Source organism: Mobula birostris, chromosome 7 (assembly GCF_030028105.1).
Source record: "Mobula birostris isolate sMobBir1 chromosome 7, sMobBir1.hap1, whole genome shotgun sequence".
In the NCBI taxonomy this organism is placed as follows: domain Eukaryota; kingdom Metazoa; phylum Chordata; class Chondrichthyes; order Myliobatiformes; family Myliobatidae; genus Mobula; species Mobula birostris.
Window position 1 is genome coordinate 10,049,351 of NC_092376.1, and position 14,386 is coordinate 10,063,736.

Genomic DNA, 14,386 nt, shown 5'->3' on the forward strand with positions numbered 1-14,386 from the left:
AAGATACATTGAACAAGCTCGGGCTTTTCTCTCTGGAGTGAAGGTGGATATGAAGCGACTTGATAGAGGTCCATAAGATGATAAAAGGCATAGATCGAGTGGACAGCCAGAGACTTATCCCAGGGTGGAAATGGCTAACGTGAGGGAGCGTGTTTTTAAGGTGACTGGAGGAAAATATAGGGGAAGATGTCAGAAGTAAATTGTTTTACACCGAGTAGTGGAACATGCTGACAGTGGTGATGGTAGTAGAGGCAGATACATTAGCAATATTTCAGAAAATCTTGGATAGACACATGGATGATAGAAAAATGGAGGTGGGAGGGAAGGATTAGATTAACCTTAAAGTTGATGATAAACTCGGCACAAGATCATGGGCATTAGGGCCTGTGCTATGCTGTGGTGTGCTATGCTCTTTTCCCAGTGTATCGTCATTTCTGTAGGCAAGGCATGAGGCTACAGATGCTGGAGTACAGAGCAAAATACAAGATGTGGAGGAACTCTGTGGATCAGACGGCATCTATGGCGTGAAATAGACAGACGAAGGTTCTCAATAGAAAACGTTGACCGTTCATCTCTCTCCACAGATTCTGCCTGGCTTCAGTATGTGTTCTGAAGCAGTTTGGTTTTCTGCTGATAGAACGTAGGACATTACAGTACAGGCCCTTCGGCCCACGATGTTGTGCCAACCTTTTAACCTACTTTAAGATCAATTCCTTTCTATGTAACCCTTCAGATTTTTTATCATTCATGTGCCTATCTAAGTGTTTCTTAAATATCCCTGCCTCTACCATCATCCCAGGCAGGACTTTCCATGCACTCACCACCCTATGTACAAAGAAATGTTTACCTCTGACATCTCCCCTATAGTTTCCTTCAGTCACTTTAAAATTATGCCCCTGATGTTAGCCATTCTGCCCTGGGAAAATCTCTCTGAATATCCACTCGAACTACAGAATTCTTCCAATGTTGTATACCTTTATCAAATTATCTCTCCTCTTCCTTCTCTCCAGAGATGGAAAACCCTAGCTCGCTCAACCTATACTCATAAGATATGCTCTCTAATATAGGCAGCTTCCTCTCTAAATCTTCCACATCCTTCCTATAATGAGGTGACTAGAACTGCGCACAATACTTCAAGTGTGGTCTAACGAGGTTTTCATAGAGTTGCAATATTATCTCGTGGCTCCTGAACTCAATCCTCCAACTAATGAAAGCCTACGCACCATATGCCTGTTTAACAACCCTACCAGTATGTGCAGGGGGGAGACACATCTCTACAAAAGGACGTGTAAGGCACTCATTTCTCCATGAACACTACCTTACTACATTCTTTTGCTCTTTTTGCATTACTTACTTTATTACTTTTAATAGGTATTTTTTCTGTAGTGGTATTATATATTGCAATGTACTGCAGCCACACAACACAAAAATTCTTAACATATGTTAGTGATATTAAAACTGATCCAGATTCTGACCTATTAAAGATCAACATTATTTGTCACATACTTTGAAGTGCAACTTCTGCGTGAACTGTCAATGCTGCTTTCTGCTGAACAACTCATTGATTGTTTATCTATAATTATTTGTTATTTTTCTCTTTTCGTATTTGCACAACTTGGTTTTTGCCCGTCTTTGTTGTGAGCTGTTTTTCATTGATTTTATTGTGTGTCTTTGTATTTACTGGAACGCCCTTAAGAAAATGAGTCTTGAGGTTGTATATGGTGACAAACAGTAATGGATTTTGATCATAAGTTTACTTATTTCTTGTGTTCAATGCATGTGTGTCCCACTCCCATCAGGGAGGAGGCTACATAGTATCCACTCGAGGACCACCAGACTCAAAAACAGTTACTTGCCCCAAGCGGTAAGGCTGATCATCACCTCCACCCACTACTTTATCATTTCCTGTCAGAGTTACCTTATGTACAGATACTCCTGTGCCTAGTGTCACTTCATGGGCATCCAATCAATCTATCTTTATATATTTATATTTATTGTGTTTTTCTTATTATTGTGTTCTTTATCTTATTAGTTTTTTTTGTTCTACATTGGATCCAGAGTAACAATTGTCTAATTTTCATTTACACTTGTGTACTGGAAAAGACATTAAACTATTTTGAGTAATAACCCTGATTCTGATGTACCTTTGATTATAGAGATTTGAAATGCTTTTGCTACTTTTAAGTGCAAATTTTGGTGTGAAATGTTGCCTTTCTGCTGACCATAGTTGGGTCCTAAGTTCCCCCCTTCCTTTCACAGGCCTTTGAGGTGGAGTCTAGCACCAAGGCCAAAGATTTCTGCCAGAGCATTTCCACCCGCCTGCTGCTGAAGTCTGCTGATGGATTCAGCTTATTTGTCAAGATCTCCGACAAGGTAACAAGTGGGGTGGGTTGGGCAACTAAGAGTTGGAAAGACAACACTGGGGATATTGGCACATGTCATGGATATCAGAAGAGAGTTTGGGCCACCCTCCATGTGAAGAGATGTATCCAGTGGCCACTTAATTAGATACACCTGTACACCTCATTAATGCAAATATCTAATCAGCTAATCACATGGCAGCAACTCAATGCATAAAAGCATGCAGACTTGGTAAAAAGGTTCAGTTGTTGTTTGGTCCAAACGTTAGAATGGGGATGATATGTGATCTAAGTAATTTTGACTGTTTAATGATTGTTGGTGCCAGACAGGGTGGTTTGAGTATCTCAGAAACAGCTCATCTCCTGGGATTTTCATGCACAACAGTCTCTAGAGTTTACAGAGAATGGTGAAAAAACAAACAAAAAAAAATCAGTGAATGGGAGTTCTGTGGGTGAAAATGTCGAGTTACTGAGAGAGGTCAGAGGAAAATGGCCAGACTGGTTTAAACTGACAGGGAGGCAACAGTAACTGAAATAACCCACATTACGGCAGTGGTGTACAGAGGAGCATCTCTGAACGCACAACACGTGGATGGGCTACAGCAGCAGAAGACCACACGGGGTTCCACTTCTGTCCTAATAAAGTGGCCTCCGAGTGTACTTTCTAAAATCTCTCTGACACCCTGGTTTTGTTTCTGAGGTGACGAGACCTAGTCCTAGATACTTAGTCCAGAGCAGGTGTTCCCACCGTGGGGTCTGTGGTCCCCTCATTTAATGGTCAGGGTCCATGGCATAAAAAAGATTGAGAACCCCTGGCCCAGATAGCGTGGACGTGGAGAGGATGCTCCCTATAGTGGAGGAATGTAGGATCAGAGGGCTCAGCCTCGGAGTTCAAGGATGTCCCTTTAGAACAGGGATGAGGAGGAATTTCTTTATCTGGAGATTTATCCTCATCAATTGATTCTGCATATTTTCCAGTATGGTCGCATCTTTCCTATAACAGTGTACAAGGAACTGAACACAATACTCCAAATACAGCCTCACGAGCACCTGTACAATTCCTTCATGATCTCACCAGCAATGCACTGACTGAAGAATTTGGGCTGGGTTGTTTTAAAAATGGATGCTTGACGGTCAATGCAGACGTGGTGGACTGGGGGTCTTGTTCCCATGTTGTAGCTCTCTGAGAGAGCCCAACATAAATGACAGAGCGAACCAGCCCACCAAATGACCCACCTACCCATCGTTGTAGGCAACCTTCTACCCCATCCACAGTAAAGTCTATGGTTCATGTAATAGCCTCAACCATTGCATTGGTACCCAGACCCAGAGTGGGAGACAATAAGACATAGGCTCAAGATTGGGCCATTCGGCCCATCAAGTCTTCTCTGCCATTCCATAATGGCTGATTTATTTTCCCTCCTCAACCCCATTCTTCTGCCTTCTTCCCTTAACCTTTAAAGCACTTATTAATCAAGAACCTATAAACCTTCACTGACAATAAATTCAACAGTTTCATTACCCTCTAGCTAAGTAAATTCCTCCACATCTCTGTGCTAAGGGGTCGACCTATTCTGGGGCTGTGCCCGCTGGTCCTATCACCTATCGCCTGCCAGCTTGCACCCTTTCCCCTCTCCCACCTTCCTATTCTGGCTTCTGCCCCCTTCCATTACAAGATTGATGAAAGTTGGACTTCCTCTGTGGGCCGGAAAATGGCTGCTAACTCTGCACTTGTTGATCGCCAGGTGATCAGTGTGCCCGAAGGAGATTTCTTCTTTGACTTTGTGCGTCACCTCACCGAATGGATCAAGAAAGCCCGGCCAGTGAAAGATGGTAAATTTCAAAATAAATGTTGTTTGTTCAGCTGGTCTGTCCGTTGCCTGTCGGAAGTGTACAGGGCATGTGTCTTCCTTCTGGTCTTGACTCCCTGGGTTTTCCACGCTGACCTGGAGAGAGAAGGGATAGTGGTCTAGCCAGGTACTTCAGGAAACCAATGATTATCCAACGATTGAAACCCACAGATGAAAAATGGAATTTCAGTTACTGTAGTTGAGGAGAATACTTGGAACGTAGCACAGTATAGATCCTTCAGCCTACGATGTTGTGCCAGCCTTTTGAGCTACTCCAAGATCAATCTAATGCTTCCTTCCCACCTGCCCCTCCATTTTTCTTTAATCAATGTGCCTATTTAAGAGTCTGTTCAATGTCCCTAGTGTATCTGCCTCTTTTTCGACCCCTGGCAGCGCATTCCACGTACCCACCACTCAACACACGTATATATTGAGACATACAGTGAAATGTGTCATTTACGTCAATGACCAATACAGTCCTGGACGTGCTGTAAGTGTCACCATACTTCCAGCGCCAACGTGACATGCCCGTGATATACTAACCTATACATCTTTAGAACGTGGAGGAAACTGGAGCACCCAGAGGAAACTCATGCGTTTTGGGGAGAACGTACAAGCTCATTAGAGATATCGTCAGGAATCGATCAACACGCACAAAACGCTGGAGGAACTCAACAGGTCGGGCAGCATCCGTGGAGATGAATAGTCAACGTTTCAGGCCAAGACCCTTCGTCAGGACGCTGAGTCCAAAACGTTGACTGTTCATTTCCACAGATGCTGCCTGACCTGCTGAGTTCATTCCAGCGTTTTGTGCGTGTTGCTTTGACCCCAGCATCTGCAGAGAATTTTGTGTTGACGGGAATTGGCTCTGTAAAGTGCTACACTACTGTTCCACTTATGTTTAAAATAAAGCCTACCTGTGACGTCCCCCTCGTACTTTCCTCCAATCACCTTAAGTTGATGCCATTTCCACCCTGGAGAAAAGTCTCTGGCTGCCCACTGGATCTATGCCTCTTCCATCTTGTACACCTCTATTAAGTCACCTCTCATCCTCCTCTGCTCCAAAGCAAAGAGCCCTAGCTTTCTCATAGGACATGCTCTCTATTCCAGGGAGCATCCTGGTAAATCTCCTCTGCAGAAATGGCTAATTTGAGAGGGCATAATTTTAAGGTGATTGGAGGAAAGTATTGGGAAGATGTCAGGGGTAGTTTTTTTTTATACACAGTGTGGTGGCAGTGCATTCCGGGGTGGTGGTTGGAAGCAGATACATTAAAGGCATTTAAGAGAATCTTGGGCACGTGGATGAAAGGAAAATTGAGGTCTATGGGAGAGGGAAGGACTTGATTGATCTTAGAGTAGGTCAAAGCATCGGCACAGCCTGGTGGACCAAAGAGCCTGCACTGTTCTGTGTTCGAAATCTGATTCAGGACTGGACCTCTCCTCATTCTAGTGCAGACCTCTGTGTGAGGACCCTTCATCTGGACTGATGCTGTTCCCCCTCTGCTGATCACCCTCCCTCACGTGGATGCACCCACCTGCTGCCAACTCTTGCTCCATCCCTTCCTTTTTTGTATCATCCGTCTCCCATCGACCCTCCTGAAACATTGACCACTCTCCTTCATAGATGCTGCCTGACCCATTGAGTTCCTACTGTGCCTTGTGTGTGCTTCCAGATCCCAGCATCTGCAGTTTCTTGTATACAGACTCTTGCATGTTTTTTTATAGAGATACAGCACAGAGCTATGTCCCTCCCACCCACCTAACCCACACTGCCCAATTACATCCATGGGACCAATTCATCCACCAACCAGTACTTTGCAATGTAGGAGGAGTCCCACATGGTTCCGGGGAGAATGTATAAACTACTAAAGGAGCTCAGCAGGTCACATAGCATTTACGTATTGGGATAGATACTTCTTCAGGACATCGCGGCCCAAGTGGTAGACTCTTTATTCCTCTCTGTAGATGCTGCCTGACCTGCTGAGTTCCTCCAGCATTTTGTGTGTGTTACTATGGATCTCCAGCATCTTCAGAATCTAGAACATAGACAGCACAATACAGGCCCTTCGGCCCACAATCTCTTGTGTTTATGTACGTACTACTTACAACAATGGTGGAATTGTACCAAGGTCAGCGGTGCTGTAATAGTGTTACACTAACCACGCCATACATTTTGATTCAAAGTATATTTATTATGTAAGTATTGCAATATACAACCCTGAAATTCATCTTCCCCACAGACGGTCACAAAACAAAGAGCCACAAAACCAACCCGTTCAAAGAAAAGCATCAAACATCAAAACCCCCTCCCCCCCCACACTCAAACAAAAGCGTGCAAGCCACACTTAAAATAAATGAACGAAGAAATCATAGAATGGTGACTCTTTGTGTCATAACACAAAGAAATTTTACATTGCATGTTAGCTCAATCAGACTATTTGAAAACAAAGGTATGTCAGCATTTTAATCTCATCTTGCCAGGTGTCATCCCTTCTCTGACCTACCAGGTCTTCTTCATGAAGAAACTCTGGACGCACACGATACCTGGCAAGGACCATATGGCTGACTCCATCTTTCATTACTATCAGGTAGGATACTGACATTGATTGTGCTTAACTTTCAGGTCAATTGTCACTGTCACAAAAATGAGATATGGGTGTTTAGGAAGTTGGGAAGACAATTGCACAAATGGTTAATGTGGTTTGGTAACATTGATCACATTTACTCAAGAAATGTCTGAAACAATTTGATTTGATACAGGTGTACAAAGTTCTAAGGGGTATAGATAGGGTAAGCGAAAGCAGGCCTTTTCCATTGAAGTTGGATGAGGCTAGAGGTTGTGGGTGAAAGGTGAAATATTTAAGGGGAACATGAGTGGGAAGTTCTGTACTCAGTGGTGAGGGTGTGGGACAAGCTACCAACAGAAGTGGATGCGGGTTCGATTTCAGCTTTTAAGAGAAATTTGGAAAGGTACATGAATGAGGGGGGTATGGTGGGCTATGGTCCAGGCACAGGTCGATGACACTAAACAGATCAATAGTTTGTCAAGAACTAGATGGGCCGAAGGGCCTGTTTCTGTGCTGTAGTGTTCTATGACTCTATAGTTCATTCGGCCATACATATTTAAAATGGCTGCATTTCCCAGCTAGTGGGTGGAAGGAATGAAAGGCCTTGTTTTGTTGCTTGTGTTCTGTGTTGTCCTGCAGAGCATTATGGGTATGCCATGTTGGCGCCAGAATGTGTGGTGACGTTTGTGGGCTGCAGCCAGCACATCCTTAAATTATTAATGCAAACAATGCATTTTACTGTAGGGCAGGTCTCCATATACATAGGTTTACCTTTATTTAAGTTCGATCATTGATGTTTGCACATGTGACTGTTCTGCTAATTGTAGATTGCTCATAGCTGTTTGCACGATTGCCTTGTAAATTGTTGGTTGCTATTGTGTTGTCTGTTTCGGTACTGTCCTCTGGTTTATGCTTGGCATCGAACCGCAATCAATTCTGGTTTGTTTCACATACTGGCAATAAAGTGATTCTGATGTGGTAAATCTGAATCTGAAGCACTGAATATTTAGTACTGATGTCTGCTCCGAAAGATGGCGCCAACAACAACAATGTCCTGCAGATGGTTCACAAAACTACTACTTCCTTCAAATATGATGCTACTACTAAGCCGGGTGCAATTGAAACCTGTGGTGTGTGTTGGGGCTGATTGAGCAATCTGGCGCTTTGCTGTCTCTGAGGCAGTTCGGTAAGATTCGAAGTCAAGGATGCAGCTGGAGGCCAAGAAGTCGGGAGGCAGGGTTTTCATCGCTTCTCTCTGAGGTGTCAAGGGCACAAGCTCATGGTTGATTCCATTGCTTCTCTCTGATTTAAGGCACCAAGCAGGGTCGAAAGGGTGAGGGCAGAGATCAGGTGGGCGTTCAGCACCGACTGTCTGTGTTTGACCAGTCTTCCTCTCCCTTGCGCTGGCTGCTGTTGAAGAAAAGTGCCAGAGCCTTGGGCTCCATCTTGTGAGGATTGATTGGCAAGGCTGTGGACTCGGGTTTTTTCTGTGGGCGGGGAGTTCATGGTACATGTATTTCTGGATACTGATTACTCTTTACATTGCTATTTATGGGCAGTTTGATCGGGGGGATGGATGTGGTCTGGGGCACTTCAGCGAAGAAACCTTTGCCTTGCGGCCTGCGGTGGGCTAGCAGTGCCACTTCATTCTGAAGTTTTCAGTTGGTTCCAGTGGGACAGAATCGGAATGTTCCACACACATTGCAACACGCACATAATTCTGGAGGAACTCGGCATCTCCTACACAAACTGGTTGGTTTCACCAGCCGTGAAGTTAAATTCTGAACAGGTTCTCATGTGAGTGATCAGCAGTGAAAAGGGTGAGCAGCTCCAAGTTCCTGGGTGAAAAACACTTCGGAGGGTCTATCCTGGGTCCAAAATATTGATGCCATCACGAAGAAGGCATGCCAGCAGCTATGCTTCACTAGTCTGAGGAGGTTTGGAATGTCACCAGGGACTTTACAGATGTCCCATGGAGAGCATTCTGACTGGATACATCACTGCCTGGTATGGACACTCCAATGCACAGGATTGAAAAAGCTTAGAGGGTTCCAGGTTCAGCCTGCTCCATTACAGACCCAGCCCTCCACATCATCAAGGACATCTTCAAAAGCAGTGCCTCAAAAAGGATACATTCATCATTAAGGGCTTGCACTACTCAAGGTATGCCCTCTTCTCATTTTAGAAACAATTTTTTCCCCTTCACTATCAGATTTCTGAGCGGTGCATGAACATTACCTCACCAATTTTAGTATTTCTTACTGTAACCTATAGTAATTATTGTACTGTGCTGCTGCAAAACAACAAATTTCACAACATAAGTCAGTGATAATTTGGCAGCGTGAAGATACATCTTTACCAAAGGAGGTGTAAGGCACTCCTTCCCTCCGCTAGCCTACAGGTCACCCTCGGACAAAAGGTAGCATCCGCTTATCCCCCAGTCAGGTTCACATAATGCATGAGAGCGGGTGTTGGATGGTCGTATGAGCAACTGATACGTATTACAAATCCTGGTTATGCGACCACTGACACCAGGCAGACAGTCTCTGAAAGATATTGATAACGGCTGGGGTCACCCACATTGTAAAGGCACTGCCCAGAAGAAGGCAATGGCAAACCACTTCTGTAAGTAAATAAATAAATAAATAAATAGCCGAGAACAATCATGGTCATGGAAAAATCATGATCACCCGCATTATACGACACAGCACATAATGATGTTGATGATGTCGGTGATAACAAACCTGATTTTGATTGAATTGATATCTGCAATATTCACATATTATTGCAGATACCTCCAAAATAAGTCATCCCTCTGACACAGTGGTGTCAGGAAAACCACCTCTTACCCCAATGTCGCAAAAATAAAAGAGCTGGTTGTGGATTACAGGAGGAATGGAGATGGGCTAACCCCTATTGACATCAATGGACCTGGGGTTGAGAGGGTAAACAGCTTCAAGTTCCTCGGCATCCACATCACCAAAGACCTCACGTGGTCTATACACACCAGCTGTGTGGTGAAAAGGCACAACAGCACCTCTTTCACCTCAGACGGTTGAGGAGTTTGGTATGGGCCCCCAGATCCTAAGAACTTTCTACAGGGGCACAATTGAGAGCATCCTGACTGGCTGCATCACTGCCTGGTATGGGAACTGTACCTCCCTTAATCACAGGACTCTGCAGAGAGTGGTGCAGACAGCCCAGCGCATCTGTAGTTGTGAACTTCCCATGACTCAGGACATTTACAAGGACAGATGTGTGAAAAAAGGGCTCAAAGGATCATTGGGGACCCAAGTCACCCCAACCACAATCTATTTCAGCTGCTACCATCCGGGAAATGGTACCGCAACATAAAAGCCAGGACCAACAGGCTCCAGGACAACTTCTTCCACCAGGCCATCAGACTGATTAAAAAGGCATCCGTTAGTCTTGCGAGACCATGGATCTGCGCCTGGAAAGTCTTCACTCTCCAGGGCACACGCCTGGGCAAGGTTATATGGAAGACCAGCAGTTGCCCATGCTGCAAGTCTCCCCTCTCCACGACACCAATGTTGTCCAAGGGAAGGGCATTAGGACCCATACAGCTGGGCACCAGTGTCATCGCAGAGCAATGTGTGGTTAACTGCCTTGCTCAAGGACATAACACGTTCCCTCGGCTGGGGCTCGAACTCACGACCTTCAGGTAGCTAGTCCAATGCCTTAACCACTTGGCCACGTGCCCACACACAGACCGATTAACTCATGCTGATTTGAGTGTATTTCTATGTTCATTATAAATTAAATGATTGCACTTTGCACATTTAGACAGATGTAACGTAAAGATTTTTACTCATGTATGTGAAGGATGTAAGAAATAAAGTCAATTCAATTCCATTTTATATTCTGCCTTTCCCAATACATCCTTTTGCAATTGGATTCTCAATTTCCTCACTTGCAGACCCCAGTCAATTTGAATTGGCAAAAAATCTTCTCCACAATCTCCATCAACACAGGTGCACCATGAGGCTGTGTGCTTAGCCCCCTGCTCTACTCACTTTACACCCATGACTGTGGCACTAAGCACAGCTCCAATGCCTTCCTTAAATTTGCTGACAACACCACTTTCTCTGACTGAATCAAAGGTGGTGACAAATCAGCATGTAGGAGGGAAATTGAAAATCTGGCTGAGTGTTGCCAGAGCAACCTCTCACTCCATGTCAGCAAGACAAAGGTGATTATTGACTTCAGGAGAAGGAAACCAGAGGTCTGCAAGCCAGTCCTCATCGGTGGAATAGGAGGTCGAGAAGGTCAGCAACTTTAATTTCCTTGGTGGTATCATTTCAGAGGACCTGTCCTGGACCCAAGTGCAATTATGAAGAAATCACGGCAGTGCCTCAAAATCTTCAGAAGATTACCAAGATTTGGAATGAGATCTAAAACTTTGGCAAACTTCTATGGATGTAGTGGAGAGTATATTGACTGGCTGCCTCACTGCCTGGCATGGAAACACCAATGCCCTTGAATGGAAAATCCTACAAAAGGTAGTGGGTATGACCCAGTCCATCACGGGTAAAGCCCTTCCCACCGTTGAGCACATTTACATGGAGCACTATCACAGGAAAGTAGCATCCATCGTCAGGAACCCCCTACACTCAGGTCGTGCTCTTTTCTCACTGCTGCCATCAGGAAGAAGATATAGGAGCCTCAGGACTCACACCACCAGGTTCAGGAACAGTTATTACCCCTCAACCATCAGGCTGGAGGATAACTTCACTTGGCCCATCACTGAATTGTTCTCACAATCTGTAGATTCACTCCCAAGGACTCTTCACCTTGCAACCAGGCAGCATCCCGGTGACCCTCTCCTGGAGTGAGCTCAATAAGGTGACTGAAAAGGAAAGATGTAATTGGTTGGTGAGTCCAGTGACAGTACCGTCAACAAAGCATAAACTTGCATTCCTGTCTTTTCTGCAGGAGCTACCGAAATATCTGCGAGGCTACCACAAGTGTTCCCGCGATGAGGTACTGCAGTTGGCGGCACTCATTTACCAGGTGAAGTTTGAAGATGACAAATCACAATTCCCAAGCATTCCCAAAATGCTAAAGGAGCTGGTGCCACAGGATGTGATACGGCAACTCTCGCCGGATGACTGGAAACGGGTGAATCTTTCCCTCAATTTTCCCTTTCCATTCGGCGGGCATAGGAAAGACTCCAGCCCAGCTACTTAGGGGTGGGGGGTGCACAGTGGACTGCGTTCAATCTGATACAGCTGGGCTGTCCAGAAGGGTGAATCAAGGTCTGCATTTATATCAAGTCCTGATGAAGGGTCTCAGCCTGAAACTTTGACTGTTTCTTCCCCTCCACAGATGCTGCCTGAGTCTTATGTGGTACTGTGTTTATGATTTCCTGCATTTATATGCTGCCTTTCTCTTTTTTTTTAAGCACAAGGGATTCTGCAGATGCTGGAATCTTGAGTCGCACATGCACACAATGCTGGAGAAACTCAACACCTATGAGGGGAATAACCTGTCATGTTTTGGGCCAAATCTCTCTGAACATTGTAGGAACAGGCCCTCCAACCCACAATGTTGTGCCAAACCTAACTTAGTAATCAAATGGCCAACTAAACTAAACTCTTCTTCCTAAGCAATGTCCTGGTCCTTCCATTTTCCTCACATTCATTTGCCTATCTAAATATTTCCTAAAAATCCCTAATGTATCAGCGTCTACCAACACCACCACTCTGTAAATAAATATAAATAAAAAATAAACTTGCCCCTCCCATCTCCTTTAAAATTCCCCCCCGCTTACCTTAAATGCATGCCCTCTGGCATTAGACATATAACCCTTGGAAAAAAGATACTGTCTGGCTCCTCTATCCATGCCCTTCATAATCTTATTGTGGTAAACCATAAATATATATGTTGTAACTGGGTTACCTGTCTGGACACGCCCCTCTGCTGACTGCCCCTGTGGCTCCTCCCATAGACCCCTGAATAAAGGCGATTGTGCCACTGATCCTCCTCTCAGTCCAGGGCAGATACTCAGCAGGGACGAGACCCATTTTACTGTTAATAAAAGCCTTTCGGTATTTACTCTACTTCCAGTCTTTTGGAGTAATTGATAGTGCATCATTTATAAACTTCCATCAGATCTCCCCTTAGCCCCTTTAGGTGATGTTGTGGGGATGGAACTGAACTCTCTGACGGTGGTGTCTGAAAAGAGGATGCTGTCTATGTTGCATGCCATCTTGGACAATGTCTCCCATCCACTACATAATGTACTGGTTGGGCACAGGAGTACATTCAGCCAGAGGCTCACTCCACCGAGATCCAACACAGAGCGTCATAGGAAGTCATTCCTGCCTGTGGCCATCAAACTTTACAATTCCTCCCTTGGAGGGTCAGACACTCTGAGCCAATAGGCTGGTCCTGGAATTATTTCATAATTTACTGGCATAATTTACATATTACTATTTAACTATTTATGGTTCTATTACTATTTATTACTTATGGTGCAACTGTAACGAAAACCAATTTCCCCCGAGATCAATAAAGTATGACTATGACTAGCCCCCACTGCTCCAAAGAAAACAACCCAAGTTTGTCCAACCTCTCATTATAGCACATGCCCTTTAATCCTTGTAACCTCTTCTGCACCCTCTCCAAAGCCCCGACACCCTTCCTATAATGGGGTGACCAGAACTGTACCCAATACTCCAGACGCAGCCTAACTCAAGTTTTATAAAGCTGCAACATAACTTCCTGACTTTTCAACCCAATGTCTTGGCTAATAAAGCCAAGATGCCACGTGCCTTCTTAACCACCCTTCCAACCTGTGTAGCCACTTACATCAGGACTAAAAGGCAGGGGGCAGAAGCCAAAATAAAATCGGGGGTGAGGAAGAGGGAAGGAATACAAGCTGGCAGGTGATGGGTGAGACCAAGTGAGGGGGAAGGTTGATGTGTGAGGGTGAAGTGAGAAACTGGAAGGTGACAGGTGGAAGCAGAAAAAGGACTGAAGAAGAAGGAATTTATTCTGGGGAACAAGGAAATGGCAGACAAGTTGAATATGTACTTTGGATCTGACTTCACTAGGGAAGACACAAACAATCTCCCAGATATAATAGTGGCCAAAGAACCTAGGGTAATGGATGAACTGAAGGAAATTTATATTAGGCAGGAAATAGTGTTGGTAGACTGTTGGGTCTGAAGGCTGATAAGTCCCCAGGATCTGATGGCCTGCATCCCAGGGTATTTAAGGAGGTGGCTTAAGAAATCGTGGACGCATTGGTAATCATTTTTCCATGTTCTATAGATTCAGGATCAGTTCCTGTGGATTGGAGGGTGGCTAATGTTGTCAGGAAGAGAAGAAGAGAGAAAACAGAGAATTGTAGACTGGTTAGCCTGACGTCAGTGGTGGGAAAGATGCTGGAGTCAATTATAAAAGTTGAAATTACGACACATCTGGATAGCAGTAACAGGATCGGTCGGAGTCAGCATGGATTTACGAAGGGGAAATCGTGCTTGACTAATCTTCTGGAATTTTTTGAGGATGTAACTATGAAAATGGACAAGGGAGAGCCAGTGGATGTAGTGCACCTGGACTTTCAGAAAGCCTTTGATAAAGT

General features: G+C 44.7%; 1 protein-coding gene across 5 annotated transcripts in view; it reads left to right on the forward strand.

The window, feature by feature from the left end:
- myo7aa (myosin VIIAa) overlaps positions 1 to 14,386 on the forward strand; it is a 292,479-nt gene that overhangs the window by 265,682 nt on the left and 12,411 nt on the right. For 4 of the 5 annotated variants that reach the window (XM_072262606.1, XM_072262604.1, XM_072262608.1 and 1 more), the window contains 4 exons: positions 2,260 to 2,373; positions 4,106 to 4,193; positions 6,692 to 6,798; positions 11,731 to 11,916. In XM_072262606.1, the coding sequence (XP_072118707.1) occupies positions 2,260 to 2,373; positions 4,106 to 4,193; positions 6,692 to 6,798; positions 11,731 to 11,916 (495 nt within the window). The remainder of the gene's footprint in view (positions 1 to 2,259; positions 2,374 to 4,105; positions 4,194 to 6,691; positions 6,799 to 11,730; positions 11,917 to 14,386) is intronic. The other variant, XM_072262607.1, reaches the window with a different exon arrangement.